Raw genomic sequence first — 14,325 nt, 5'->3', positions numbered from 1 at the left:
AATGCAGTGGGAGCTGGTGGCTCTCATCTCGGCGGAACCAGAAATCCATGCAGATGCTTAATCTATCTTTCAAGAAGCTATCTGAGGAGGTGAACTCTATCCCACACAAAATGAAACACCTTGGGGAGTCTTCATATTAGTGAGGTGAAGAATCCATGCCAGGTTTTAGTCATACAGTAGAGTCTCGCTTATCCAACATACACGGACCGGCAGAACATTGGATATGCGAAAATGTTGGATAATAAGGAGGGATTAAGGAAAAGCCTATTAAACAACAAATTACAAATTAAGCACCAAAACATCATGTTTTACAACAAATCAACAGAAAAAGCAGTTATGTAGTAATTACTGTATTTGCAAATTTAGTACCAAAACATCGCAATGTATTGAAACAGCTGTGGATCCAGGCAGGAGGAGACTGCGTTGGATAATACAGAATGTTGGATAAGCGAGACTAAAGTCTGGCATGGATTCTTCACCTCACTAATATGAAGACTAATATCCATTGCTGAACAAATAGAAACTGCCAGTTGATATGGTCATGTTTTAACCACAAATGGAAGAGAAACCTAAAGGTACCAAATCCTATCACATTGTGGAAACTAAGCAGGGTCCGCTCTGGTTAGTACTTGGATGGAAAACAGCCAATGAATAGTAAGTGTTGTAAATAATATGTCATAAGAAGGAACGAGCAAAACCACCTCTGAGGATTCCTTGACTTGAAATTTATAGGGTTGTCATAAGTCAACAGGCAACTTGAATGTATGCAGATACACACTCATAATGAATACAGAGGGTCCTGTACTTGGATGGAGACCAGCAATGAACACCAAAGACTGGTGTATTCTAACTAACTATTCTAAGATAACCCAGTTGCTAGGCATTTGGTGACTTAAAGGCACACACACAAAAACAGAACATAGTAGTTGCAATCCATTCCCAGATGCTGCTCCCTTGTTTATGGCAAGAGCCCTGTCCTTTTAAATGTCACTCTTGGCTAATGGAGCCATGAAATTTGCCATCTAGAAAGTGAATGATTACTCATGGTTTCTACTCACATGGAACGTATCTTCTGGTCTGCAGTTCTGCTGGCAACAGGACCCTTTCAATAGCACCATCATCTTTGGATTTATCCAGCCAACGGCCACAAGGAAACACAAGGCACAAGCCCAGGCAAGGGGCATCAACTTCCACCCACTCCAGAAACCATCCTTTACCACGACCTGCAGAGGAATAAGAGAACCTCACTTTCTACAAACTACCATTGAGGAATGCACAACTCTCCAGATGTTGGCCAACAGTTTCTGTCATCATTGCCCATCCTGGCTAAACCCGATGGGAAAAGAAACCGCACAAAATCTAGCACAGACATACACATGGCAGCCTATAAGCTGCTTGCCCCAAAGCAGCCCAATTAAAATATACAGGTCTATTTCTATTGTGTAGAGCTACCCTGTTTCCCTGGAAATAAGACAGTGTCGTACATTAATTTTTGCTCCCAAAGATGCACTAGATCTTATTTTCAGGGGATGTCATGCCACTACTGGATTCAAATCTGCGACTGTTTGGTCAATAAGTTTAACAGCTCAGCGGTTTAATCCACTGCGCCACTGGGGGTTCCCTACAAATGTCAGCATGCTGGAAAAAGCAAAGACCACCAGAATTGAAGCGATGGTCCTCTGCCATCAACTCCGCTGGACCGGCCATGTTGTCCGGATGCCCGACCACCGTCTCCCAAAGCAGTTGCTCTATTCTGAACTCAAGAATGGAAAATGGAATGTTGATGGACAGGAAAGGAGATTTAAAGATGGGCTCAAAGCCAACCTAGCACCGGGATTGTGGTGCAGTTGGCTGAGTGTCAGCTGCATGAAGATCACTCTGACCAAAAGGTCATGAGTTCGAAGCCAATTGTCGACCTTTGCAACCTTTGCAACTCGTAGCCTGTTGTCGACCTTTGCAACCCGAAAGACAGTTGCAAGCAGGAAAATTAGGTACCACCTTAAAGTGTGGGGAGGTTAAATTAACTAATTTATGAGGTCATAAAAAAAAGACTCCAGCAAGCACTCCAGCAAAAAGCATGCGGGGAATGAGGAAGTACTTCATCAGTGTCGCAGATGGACAATGAAAGCAACAGCTCCCCTGGCAGCCAGAAAAAGTTAAATAGCCATAAATATGTTGTATATCAAAATTGGCACTGAATGTTTGTGTTATATGTGTACACTGTAATCCACCCTGAGTCCCCTGTGGGGTGAGAAGGGCAGAATATAAAAGCTTTAAATAATAATAATAATAATAATAATAATAATAATAATAATAATAAACTGTGGCATAGACACTGAGAACTGGGAAACCCTGGACCTTGAGCACTCCAGCTGGAGATCAGCTGTGACCAGCAGTGCTGTGGAGTTTGAAGAGGCACGAATGGAAGGCGAAAGAGAGAAACATGCCAAGAGGAAGGTGCATCAAGCCAACCCCGTCTGAGACCGCCTTCCACCTGGAAACCAATGCCCTCACTGCAGGAGAAGATGCAGATCACGAATTGGGCTCCACAGTCACCTACGGGCCCACCGACAGAACCCTGGAGGACCATCAACCTCAGACTACGAGGGATCGCCTAAGTATGTAAGTAAGGAAAACCTGTACTCGGTCTTATTTTCAGGGGATGCCTTTTTTTCAGGGAAACAGGGTAGTAAAGGATTCTGTGCTTGCAAGTTTAGTTTGAGTGGGCCAAGATTGGTCACAGACTATTGAGTCCAAGTGAATTCCAAAATGAGATTGAAGTTTCCTTTGATATCAAGCCACCTTACAAGTATTCAGTCAAGTAGGTTCATTGTGCTAGCCAAAGGCCATAACAAAGAGCTTTCAAATACACAGAACATTCAAGATAAAAAGTACAAGGCAGTAATAAGTTATTGCCAAATTCTTATAAAGAATCAAAACATCTTTAGTTGCCAACGTGAAAATCAAATTAATGCTTTGAGTCTCTGTGGCAATTTTATCTAGTTTTCTCTTTCTGATCTTCTTTTTGCAGCCAAAGCAAAAAAGGGCCATTTTATATGTTACATAATCATTGGAATCTATCAAGAAAAGAAAAGAAAAACCTGAACCAATTCTACAAGAGAGTTCCCACTTCCATTTGTCAGCAAGGGTGTCGGAAATCTTTCTCTGGTGTCACTATATAGAGGACAGTTTAATATGTAATGCACAATGTATTCCATCTGGCATTGGCTGCACATTCATAGCATTTTATTATAATGTCCAGTCCTAACACTGCAGTAGCAATTATTTGAAATTGCAATTCAGTAAAAGCCGCCGGTGGTGCAGTGGGTTAAAGTACTGAGTTGCTGAGCTTGTTGATCGAAAGGTCACAGGTTCGATTCCGGGAAGCAGTGTGAGCTTCCGCTGTCAGCCCTAGCTTCTGCCAACCTAGCAGTTCGAAAACATGCAAATGTGAGTAGATCAATAGGTACCGCTCCGGTGGGAAGGTAACGGCACTCCATGCAGTCATGCCGGCCACATGACCTCATAGGTGTCTATGGACAACGCCGGCTCTTTGGCTTAGAAATGGAGATAAGCACCAACTCCCAGAGTCAGACATAACTGGACTTAATGTCAGGGGACAAACTGTACCTTTACCTAAAAGCCATTCTTAAGGAGGATGGCTTAAGTTTGAGCAGATATCTGGCTCTAAAATATTCCTTTTCCAAAAAGGAGTATCAAAACGACACCGTTGTGATACTCTTGGTGCCAGGAAAGAAGAATAGGCTAGGATCCCTGTCTATATTATGCTGGGTTTCTATGTGTGTGTCCCAAATGTGAGTCTGTATCCCATATGAAGGTACACTCAGTCATGATAGCCTTCCCAAAGTAATACAACACAGACATCGATTCACATATAGCATCTACTCAGAGTGTGGAGAAAAATCCTTTTTGGATCACTTCTCCCAGAATGCCTGATTCCATTCATTGGGACATTCTAATCCAAAAAGTAACTTTTTCAAGCTCTGCACCATGATGAGAACCGAGCTGGAATATCAATGGTGCTGCTGATTAGTCAAAATCGCCACGATTCACTTGGCTGCCTACATTTCTGAGAAAAAGATGAGTCAGAACAAGCTGTTCAGTTCACATCCGATCTCACCTGGGACTTCCTTTTTTGCCTGATTAGGGAAATAATCCTAGGTTTCTAAAGCTCAATGTAAATGAGGAGAAATGATGGTTCATTGAATACTTTCACCAACACTGTCATATAAATGATGGAAGACATTTCTTTTCCAATGCACCAATGGACAGGCCCAATCTAACAGAATGAGAAATGTGTAGCTCTCTGGATATTACTGGATTCCAGTTCCCATCCCCTTTAATCTCTTACGATTCTCAGCATTCTTCATCACTGACTACATTAGCTAGGACCATGGCTCCAACAACATTTCAGTGGCTTCTCTGTGTAGTCTGACATGGTGGTTGTGAGAGTGGTTCAGCATTTCTGTGTTCTCAGATAATATGCTGTGTCCAGGTTGGTTCATCAGGTGCTCTGCTATGGCTGACTTCTCTGGTTGAAGTAGTCTGCACTGCCTTTCATGTTCCTTGATTTGTGTTTGGGCAATGCTGCTGCATTTAGTGGTCCCTCTGTAGACTTGTCCACAGCTGCATGGAATACGGTAGACTCCTGCAGAAGCGAGAGGATCCCTCTTGTCCTTTACTGAATGTGGCGTTTGTTGGATTTTCTTGGTGGGTCTGTAGATAGTTTGTATGTTGTGTTTCCTCATCAGCTTCCCTATGCGGTCAATGGTTCCCTTGATGTATGGCAAAAACACTTTTCCACTGGTTGGGTCTGTGTCTTGACTCTCGTGGCTTGTTCTCAGTCTTGCAGCTCTTCTGATGTCTGAGGTGGAGTCTCCATTGGCCTGTAGAGCCCAATTTAGATAGTTCAGTTCATCTTGGAGGAGGTGGGGTTCGCAGATTCTTTTTGCACGGTTTGCCAAGGCTTTAATGGTGCTTCTTTTTTGACTTGGGTGATGGTTGGAGTTTTTATGTAGATATCTATCTCTGTGTGTGGGTTTTCTGTAAATGATGTGACCCAGTTGTTGATCTGGTTTACAGATGACTAGGGCATCTAGAAAAGGTAATCTTCCTTCATTTACTTTTCCTGGCATATTATTTGAGAACACAGAAATGCTGGACCACTCCAACAACCACCATGTCAGACTACACAGAGAAGCCATTGAAATCCACAAGCATGTGGACAATTTCAACAAAAAGGAGGAAACCATAAAAATGAAAAAAATCTGGCTACCAATATTAAAAACAACCTCTAAAATTACAACAGCAAAACAACAGAGAGGAAACAATCTGGGACATCTAATCACCTCTCAACAAAAGATTGCCTCAGGCATGGCCAGGCCATCAAATGCCAATCAAGGTGGTCAGTTGAAACATTCACACCTAGCTCCAGCAGACAAGAGTCCTTTGTCCCACCCTGGTCATTCCACAGATATATAAACCCCATTTTCCTAGTTCCAACATATCTCACTACCTCTGAGGATGCTTGCCATAGATGCAGGCGAAACATCAGAAGAGAATGCCTCTAGACCATAGCCATATAGCCCGAAAAAACCTACAATAACCCAGTGATTCCGGCCATGAAAGCTTTCGACAATACATTGATGAATTACTTCTTCAAAATCAGAAGCAAGAGGGTGCTTTTCAAACAACGTAAAAAATGATGGAGACCAACAATTATTGGTAAGTGACTTTCTAACCTCTGAGTTCAAGGCTACATACCTGTATCATCGTGGCCCATTTTTATTTTCTTCAGGTCTCCAAGATCCACACACTCCACTGTGAACACATCAATCTTCCCTCGCTCAAATTTATTCTTGTTAGTCTTCGAGGCCTTCAAGTAAATTGTCCCTATTGGAAAAGGAAGCGCAGCAGCTTGAGGACATTGCACCTTTTGCACTTAGTTTAGGATGAAGGATGGAGCTTTCTTTGGAAAGAGGGAAAAAAGGCTCTCTTGGAAAAAGAAAACACAGAGAATTCCTCTTGAAATGGGAAAGAATTCCCAAACCAAGGAGGTTAAAGAATGAATGTGCCTCACAGCAGAACAGTCAGGAACCATGCTGCAAGGGTGGAAGGACACAATTGATTGTAAACATTCCCCTTAAGCAATTATTAACCATCGAAGCATGAATGGAAGGTTCAATGGGTGGAATGGGTCTTACCAATTCCCAGAAGAATAAATATTACTGATTGATGTCAATAAATAAATAATAAATAAATAAATAATAAATAAGAGTTAAGTTTAGTTATGACTATGATCCCAATCTTTTAAATGGGTATACAATAATAATAATAATAATAATAATAATGCTTCAATTATATTCCACCCTATCTCCCCAAGGGGACTTAGGGCAGATTACATATACACGGCAAACATTTAGTGCCGTTTTGGATAGACAATACAGAGACAGACAGAACAGTGTCATGTATTATGTTCTGTAATTGATGGTGCTTGGTGATGGAAGGGTTAATGTAAGTATTAGTCTGACCACTGGACTGGACCCTTTAACTACTACGGTGTAGCTTTTGCTATCAGTTTTTGTTTCATATTCTGTGGCTGAGTGCTATCTTTATGTTTTATATTTTGGACTAGCGAAACAGCCAGAAAGTAAGTGCTGTTTTAATTAAACTGTTTGATAAAACTGGGAGTTTGGTTCATCTCTACCTGAATAAGGCAGAGCCCTGGCAACATGACAAACAGAAAGGAGGTATGTTGTGTCAACGTCCAGCTTCTTGGCACCTTGAAAGGTTGTCTTCAAATCCAGCCACAGGGGGTGCTTTCATTCCATCCTCTATTTTTATTTATAATTCAAACTTATATGTCGCCCTGGGGATCAGAGTGGCTTACAAGAACAGGCTAAAATCTAACACAATTTAAAAACAATTTAAAACAATTTAAAAACAATTTAAAACAACAATGTCAGAGATCAAAGGCCTGTCGAAACAGATATGTCTTACATGCCCTGCGGAAAGCTGGTGGCAGAGTATTCCAGAGTGCTGTAAAGGCTCTGTGTCTGGTTGCTATTAGACGCAAGGTCTTGACATTGGGAATTTCCAATAGACAAAGAGCCATAAGGACTTCCTCCTTCCTTTTGGTTGACGGGCATTTTATGATCTTTTTTCTTTATGGTGTTGTAAAATACCTCCCCACTTGTTTTAGAGGTACCTAATTTCTCTAGTTACAGCTCAAGCTGTTTTTGAACTGCTTAGGTCAACAGTAAGATGGGCTGACAGTCGGCAGCTCACACCGACCCAGGGCTTTGAACTGGCAACCTTTTGGTAGGTAGATCTTATCATTGCTAGTGATTTACCAGCTGTGCTAAATCTCGGCCCTTACAACTACAACTAACCTTGCATGTTAGCCCAATTATAATATCAAATAGTGTATCTGTGGCATTTCAGAACACAATTTGCCCTGTTCTCAGCACTGCCAAAAGGCATCTTAAGTGAGCTTCAAAGTACAAGAAAGAAATATAGAGATGGGGTGGTGAGGAGACGAGCAAAAGGATATGGGGGAGAAATAGTCTATGTATGCATTACCAGGAAAAATTGTGCCTGATTCAGCTACACTAATGAGCAAACAATTTGCTATAAGATGACAAATCCATTTCCTGAAAAAAGAGGAAACTGTGCCAATTCTCCAAAGCCAATTATATAAGTGGCCAAAATCCAACAGTTCTTTCTCTCTCTCTCTCTCTCTCTCTCTCTCTCTCTCTCTCTCTCTCGGGATGCTCACCTGTGTCGTCTTTCATTCCATACAGAACGATGAAGACGTTGGAGTCTGTCCCACCATATTTCTTGTCCCCAGTTTTCACTGTCACGGTGAATGTTGTTGACTGAGCTGTCAAGAAAGAAGAATCTCCACTGGAATGGTGAACTTCACAACTGCGATGGATTTTCCTTCCTTCCTTTCCTTTTTCTTATTGAAATCACAAGGGTAAGATATTTTATAAAGAAGGCTAATGGCCAGATAGCTCAAATGAAAACTGTTCTAGGGAGAGAGTTAATTGATTCGAAGGGAGCCAAAGGGGACATTTTGATAATATCATTTCTCAGGACCAACTTAAACAGAGGTGGAGAAAGTATGATCCATGGGCCACATGTTTGCCCAAGGCCATTTTTGACGGTCCCATGGCCTCCCAGCACTTCAAAGCATTTTTACTGAAATGTCACAAAGTAGTGCCTAAACTTTCAGATTCTGTAGAACAATGTATTGTTGAAAAATTCATGGCCAGAAACGGTGTGAGTTTTATGTATTGTTGAAGGCTTTCACGGCTGGAATCACTGGGCTGTTGTAAGTTTTTCCTAGCTATATGGCCATGTTCTAGAGGCATTTTCTCCTGACGTTTTGCCTGCATCTATGGCAAGCATCCTCAGAGGTAGTGAGTTTCCTAGTTTCCAACAGACATCACTACCTCTGAGGATGCTTGCCACAGATGCAGACGGAACGTCAGGAGAAAATGCCTCTAGAACATGGCCGTAGAGCCTGGAAAAACCTACAACCCGGTGTGAATTTTCCAGGATGTATGGCCATGTTCCGGAAGCATTCTCTCCTGACATTTTGCCTGCATCTATGGCAGCCATCCTCAGAGGTTGTAAGGTCTGTTGGAAACTAGGAAAGTTGGGTTTATATATCTGTGGAATGTCTAGGGTGGGAGAAAGAACTCTTGTTTGTTCGAGATAGGTGTGAATGTTACAATTGGCCACCTTGATTAGCCTTTAGTAGCCCAGCATTTTCAAGTTCTGGCTTCTTACTGCCTGGGAGAATCCTTTGTTGGGACTTCATTAGCTGGCCCTGATTGTTTCTTATACGATTGTTTCTTGCTTCCTAGTTTCCAATAGACCTCACAACCTCTGAGGATGCCTGCCATAGATGCAGGGGAAATGTCAGGAGAGAATGATTCTGGAACATGGCCAGGCAGTCTGGAAAACTCACAACAACCCAGCTTCTGTAGAACTCTTTTCCAACACAAATGTCACCCTCCTTGTGCAACCATCACCAGCTATGAAGAGACCTCCTTTTCCTGATCCAGCCTCTGTTTAAGAGCTTCCAAAGAAGGAGCCTCTACCACACTCCAGGGCAGAGAGTTCCACTGCTGAACAGCTCTCACAGTCAGGAAGTTCTTCCTCATATTCTGGTGGAATCTCCTTTCTTGTAGTTTGAAGCCATTGATCCGCATCCTAGTCTTCCAGGCAGCAGTTCTATGATTCTTATGACTATGTACAGCCTATTCAGACCTTCACTGATGACTGCATGGGCATCATAACAAAGCATAGAAATGTTCCATTTTTGGAATCGTGTTGCTAGCTAGAGGATTCTAGGAATTGTGGCCAAACCCTGAACTTTCTCTAATTGGAAGTGGTTCTACAGCAGGCATGGGCAAACTTTGGCCCTCCAGATATTTTGGAGTTCAACTCTCACAATGCCTAACAGCCGGTAGGCTGTTAGGCATTGTGGGAGTTGAAGTCCAAAACATCTGGAGGGCCGAAGTTTGCTCATGCCTGTTCTATAGGGTCACAGGGCTTTCCCTGGTCCTTTTAGAAGATGGAGCATATGAGTTCATTGCATACATTGCACGTATTCTGATAATGGAGCTATTATCTTCCTTGTGTGTGCCATTAGACATAAATATGATTATTATTTTTCTTTTGAAACACCTTTGGTCTCCCACTGAAATCAGCAGCTGACAGGGAGCTTTCTAAGAGTCCTTGTGAAGAAGGGAAGACAGAGGCTTGACCTGGAAATGGAAAGGAGGGCCTGTAGCAAGGGTACTGTGTCAAAACATATATTGCGAAGGAATGGTGGTAGTGGCACTTCTAGGGCAACAGGAATGGCATCTTGCTCCCATGAGGCTGATGCCTTTTGAGAACTCAGGAAAGCATCTGTGGCTGGTGCAGCTATTTTAGTTGCCAAGAAAAACATAGCCAGAGGACTCAGACTTGGAAACTGGCCTTGGAGCTCCCTCCCCAGAGAAGGCAGGTTGGCTCCATCCCTACGAAGCACCCAACATGCAATCAAGGCTCCATTGTTCTGTTTGCTCTGTGGGCCATAAAATTGCTGGAGGCTTTAGGGAAGGTTTTAGCCAGTCCAATATGAACATACGCATTTTAATGGAGCTATCCAGGATGCCAACAATATGAACATATTGGACTACTGTGGCTGTATTGTGTGTTTTCGAAAGGTTGCTCAGTCTGTTTTGAAATAATGTTTAAATCTGTTTTAGTGTAATTGGTTATCCTCTTTAGTATCTGCTATGAATGGTTTTGAAAGCTGGACAGCAAAGAAAGGTAATGAAAAGAGAAAATGTAGTGCAGGAAGAATGTTTTGTGGATATCTGGGATGGCTAAAATACAAATACATGAGTCTAAGAGAGGATCAACCCTGATCTCTTCCTAGAGACCAAAATGACGAAGTACATTGTCCTACTTTGGACAGATCACAATACAACATGATACACTAGAAAAGACAATAACACCGAGAAAAGTGGATTTCCAGATTTCACAGATATATAGGACATAACCACAATCCTTTTCATGATTTAAACTGGCTTGAATGGGGATGTAAACCAAGGTAGACACATTCCTACTGTTGTGCAAGAAGGTATCTAGTAGGCTTGTGCATTTTGGTTGAACCTTGATCCATTTTTGCTAGCCTGACACCGGTAGATGCCTGTATCTGTTTTTGCAAACCTCCCAAAAACAGGCAGGTAGACAGATACCTCGGATAGATCGGCCCATTGGCAACAATGGGGAATTTATAGAATCGTAAAATCATTGAGTTAGAAGAGACCTCATGGGCCATCCAGTCCAACCCCATTCTGCCAAGAAGCAGGAATATTGCATTCAAATCACCCCTGACAGATGACCATCCAGCCTCTGTTTAAAAACCTCCAAAGAAGGAGCCTCCACCACACTCCGGGGCAGAGAGTTCCACTGCTGAATGGCTCTCACAGTCAGGAAGTTCTTCCTCATGTTCAGACGGAATCTCCTTTCTTGTAGTTATGAAGCTCCCCTTTCTATTCCTGAGACTCTTTCTTTTTTTCCCTTCAAGGGAGCCTGAGTGTTAGTGACTGGGTTAGGAAAGCACACTATCCAGACCATTATGAGGGGGACTTCCCACAGGTTCCCCTTCCATGTCCTTAATTAAAAACTGGATTAAAAGCATTAAAAATACCACTCTTTCTGCAATCCTTTCCCTTCTGTCTGTAGAGGACAGCAGATTTAATGCTTCTTGAAACTGTATCTATTCTAAAGGAGAGGCGTTGCAGGCAGGTGCACTTGCTTTCTCTCCCAGGCTTGCACCATGCCACACACTCTTTCCAAGGCATTTTAAGGAGACCCAGGGAAGGAAGAGTGATGACCCATTGACCTGGAGCTATCCTCCCCCGGGGGCTTCCTTAAAAACCCCCCTTTTTTCTTGGCATGCTTCAATCTCCTTTCTGCTTCAGATTTAATGCTTCCTTAGAGCCGTTTCTACTTTCTATTCTAGAGAAGAAGTAGATGGTAGTAGTTTGAGAGAACTAGGGTTTTCTTTTCATTTGCTAGTAATTATTATTATTATTATTATTATTATTATTATTATTATTATTATTATAGAAGTATATGAATGAGAGGAAGGGAAGGAGAAATAAAAGCTAAAAGAGTGACATATGTGTGCACCCCAACCACCTGTCCTCAACTCCCAGTCAGTCCCACTAAATAAAAAGAATCAGAAAAATAAAGCAAAATAAAAAAGATTAAACTTTGATGACGAATAGTGGAGGAGGAGCCAAGATCCACTGCCACATGGTCACGACTTAAATCTAGAAATAGTTTTCTAAGATCTACAGAGACAGTCGCTGGAACACCTCAGCAAGTGAGAGTCCAAAAGTGGCAGGCTCAAACCCAGAACCTCAACCTATGGCTGATACCAAATGAGAGACTCCCCCCTGGGCACACAGAAAACTGGGCAACTTGGAAGGCACTGAACAGACTGCGTTCTGGCGCCATAAGATGCAGAGCCAACCTTCATAAATGGGGCTACAAAGTGGAATCCTCAATATGTGAGTGTGGAGAGGAGCAAACCACTGACCACCTGCTGCAATGCATCCTGAGCCCTGCCACATGCACAATGGAGGACCTTCTTGCAGCAACACCAGAAGCACTCCAAGTGGCCAGATACTGGTCAAAGGACATTTAACCAACTACCAAACTCACAAATGTTGTATTTTATCTGTTTGTTTGCTTTGTTCTGTTAGAAATGTAATATAATTGACTGGTTGATCTGACACGACAAATAAATAAATAACATGGTCTCGTTATGGATTGGAATCCGTGATGGCTGGGCCCTTGCCTTTTTGGGCACCCGAACATACCAAAGAAGCCGAATTGGATGAAGGAAACTAGGTGCTGAAGCCTAGTATCTAGTACCTTCTGAAGCAATAGCTATTCTCTAGATTTTGACCATAGCAACTGAGTGTCACTAAACAAAGCCCCATTTTCTTGCTCAAGCAGTCACTGAACATACTGATGGAGCTCTGTCATGCCTACTGCAAGTGGAGCTTTACATCCCATCAGCATTCAATAGGAGCTCAGCCCACAGCACACTTGGCTTTTGAGCAGCTTTCTGGCTAGCAGCCATGTCAGTAGACAGAAGGTTAAACTTGATGGATTGGGAATCTGATGCACTACAGCAATCATGATGTCCTCACAGACAGCATCTTGATATAATTTTCAGTGAGGAGAAATGAATGGTTCCCCCCTTTGTTCACCCTCTCTGAATATTTGCAAAAGTAGAACATGACTGCCATCCCTCTTTCAAAGGCTGTATGGAGAACTTGGGTGGAGTGATGTTGATTTAAATGGGGGACGTAGGTGGAGATATGCTTCAGGCAGCAACCCAAGGCATTTTTGTAGCTCCTACACACAGGCACATTGAATGACACTCCACACATTTCATTCCAGAGGAAGGTGGTCAAAATGGTGAAAGATCTGGAAACCATGTCCTATGAGGGGTAGCATAGGGAGCTGAGAATGTTTAGCCTGAAGAAGAGATGGTGAAGAGATGACATGCTATACATTGTTCTCTTGCTATTTCGTGGTTCGCTTTTAGCGGACTCGCCATTTTGTGGGTTTTTGAAAATATTAATAAAAATATAAAATATTTACATCCAGAGGAGGCCAGGGACCCCATAAGTGCGGCAGTCTGAGTTGTAGCAGGCAAGGCCTGCTTTCCTGGCCTCCACAGACCCCAGAAGTGTGGTGGTCTGAAGTGTGGCGGGGAAGACCTGTCTCCTTGGCCAGCTGCCGCCTGCGTGACTCCGGAGGCTCTGCTGGGGTCTGTGGAGGCCAGGGAGGCAAGCAGGTGTTCTTGGTATGGGCCAGGAGGCAGGTAAGGAAGTGCAGGTAAAAAAATAATATATAAAATATATAAAATAATGTATAATATTAAAATTAATATGGTGTCCCTACTTTGCAGATTTTGACTTATCACGGGTGGTCCTGGAACAGAATCCCTGCAATAAGTGGCGGAACACTGTACATTGAAATATTTGAAAGCATATGATATATGTTATAGACCAGTGGTTCTCAGCCTGGGGTCCCCAGATGTTTTTGGCCTGCAACTCCCAGAAATCCCAGCCAGTTTACCAGCTGTTAGGATTTCTGGGAGTTGAAGGCCAAAACCATCTGGGGACCCCAGGTTGAGAACTACTGTTATAGACCATGTTAGAGTCTTTGGAGCAGCTTGTTTTCAGCTTTTTTCCTGCTGTTCCAAAGACTATAAAATGGGACAATGGATTCAATCTATAGGAAAAGAGATTCCACCTAAACATTAAGAAATAAAAAAAATCTTCCTGATGGTAAGAGCTGTTTGTCAGTGGAATGTGCTGCCTCTAAGTTTTGTGGAGTCTTCTTTATGGAGGTTTAAAGTAGAGGTTGGATGGTCATCTGTCAGAAGAACTTTGATTGATGTATTCCTGTATGACAGAATGAGGTTGGACTGCATGGCCCTTGGGGTATCTTCCAACTCTTCCAACTGTTAGTAGAGGAATGTATCCACCTCATGTTTTATTCTGAACTTTTAAGAAATAGAGAACAAGCCACGAGAGTCAAGACAAAGATCCACCCAGAGGAAAAGTGTTCTTGCCATACATCAAGGGAACCACTGACCGCATAGGGAAGCTGATGAAGAAACACAACATACAAACTATCTACAGACCCACCAAGAAAATCCAACAAATGCTACATTCAGCAAAGGACAAGAGGGGTCCTCTCATCTCTGCA

The 14,325-nt window shown here is 42.6% G+C and overlaps 1 protein-coding gene across 1 annotated transcript in view; it reads right to left on the bottom strand.

Moving 5' to 3' along the window:
• Positions 1-14,325, bottom strand: part of LOXHD1 (lipoxygenase homology PLAT domains 1) — a 269,577-nt gene that overhangs the window by 128,519 nt on the left and 126,733 nt on the right. The window contains exons 23-25 of the mRNA XM_067464668.1: positions 7,799-7,903; positions 5,785-5,913; positions 1,059-1,223 (exon numbers count right to left, since the gene is read on the bottom strand). Coding sequence (XP_067320769.1) covers positions 1,059-1,223; positions 5,785-5,913; positions 7,799-7,903 — 399 coding nt within the window. The remainder of the gene's footprint in view (positions 1-1,058; positions 1,224-5,784; positions 5,914-7,798; positions 7,904-14,325) is intronic.

Source organism: Anolis sagrei, chromosome 2 (assembly GCF_037176765.1).
Source record: "Anolis sagrei isolate rAnoSag1 chromosome 2, rAnoSag1.mat, whole genome shotgun sequence".
NCBI lineage: Eukaryota > Metazoa > Chordata > Lepidosauria > Squamata > Dactyloidae > Anolis > Anolis sagrei.
Note: the sequence above shows the minus strand (reverse complement) of the source record. Positions and strands in the feature narration are given on the sequence as shown.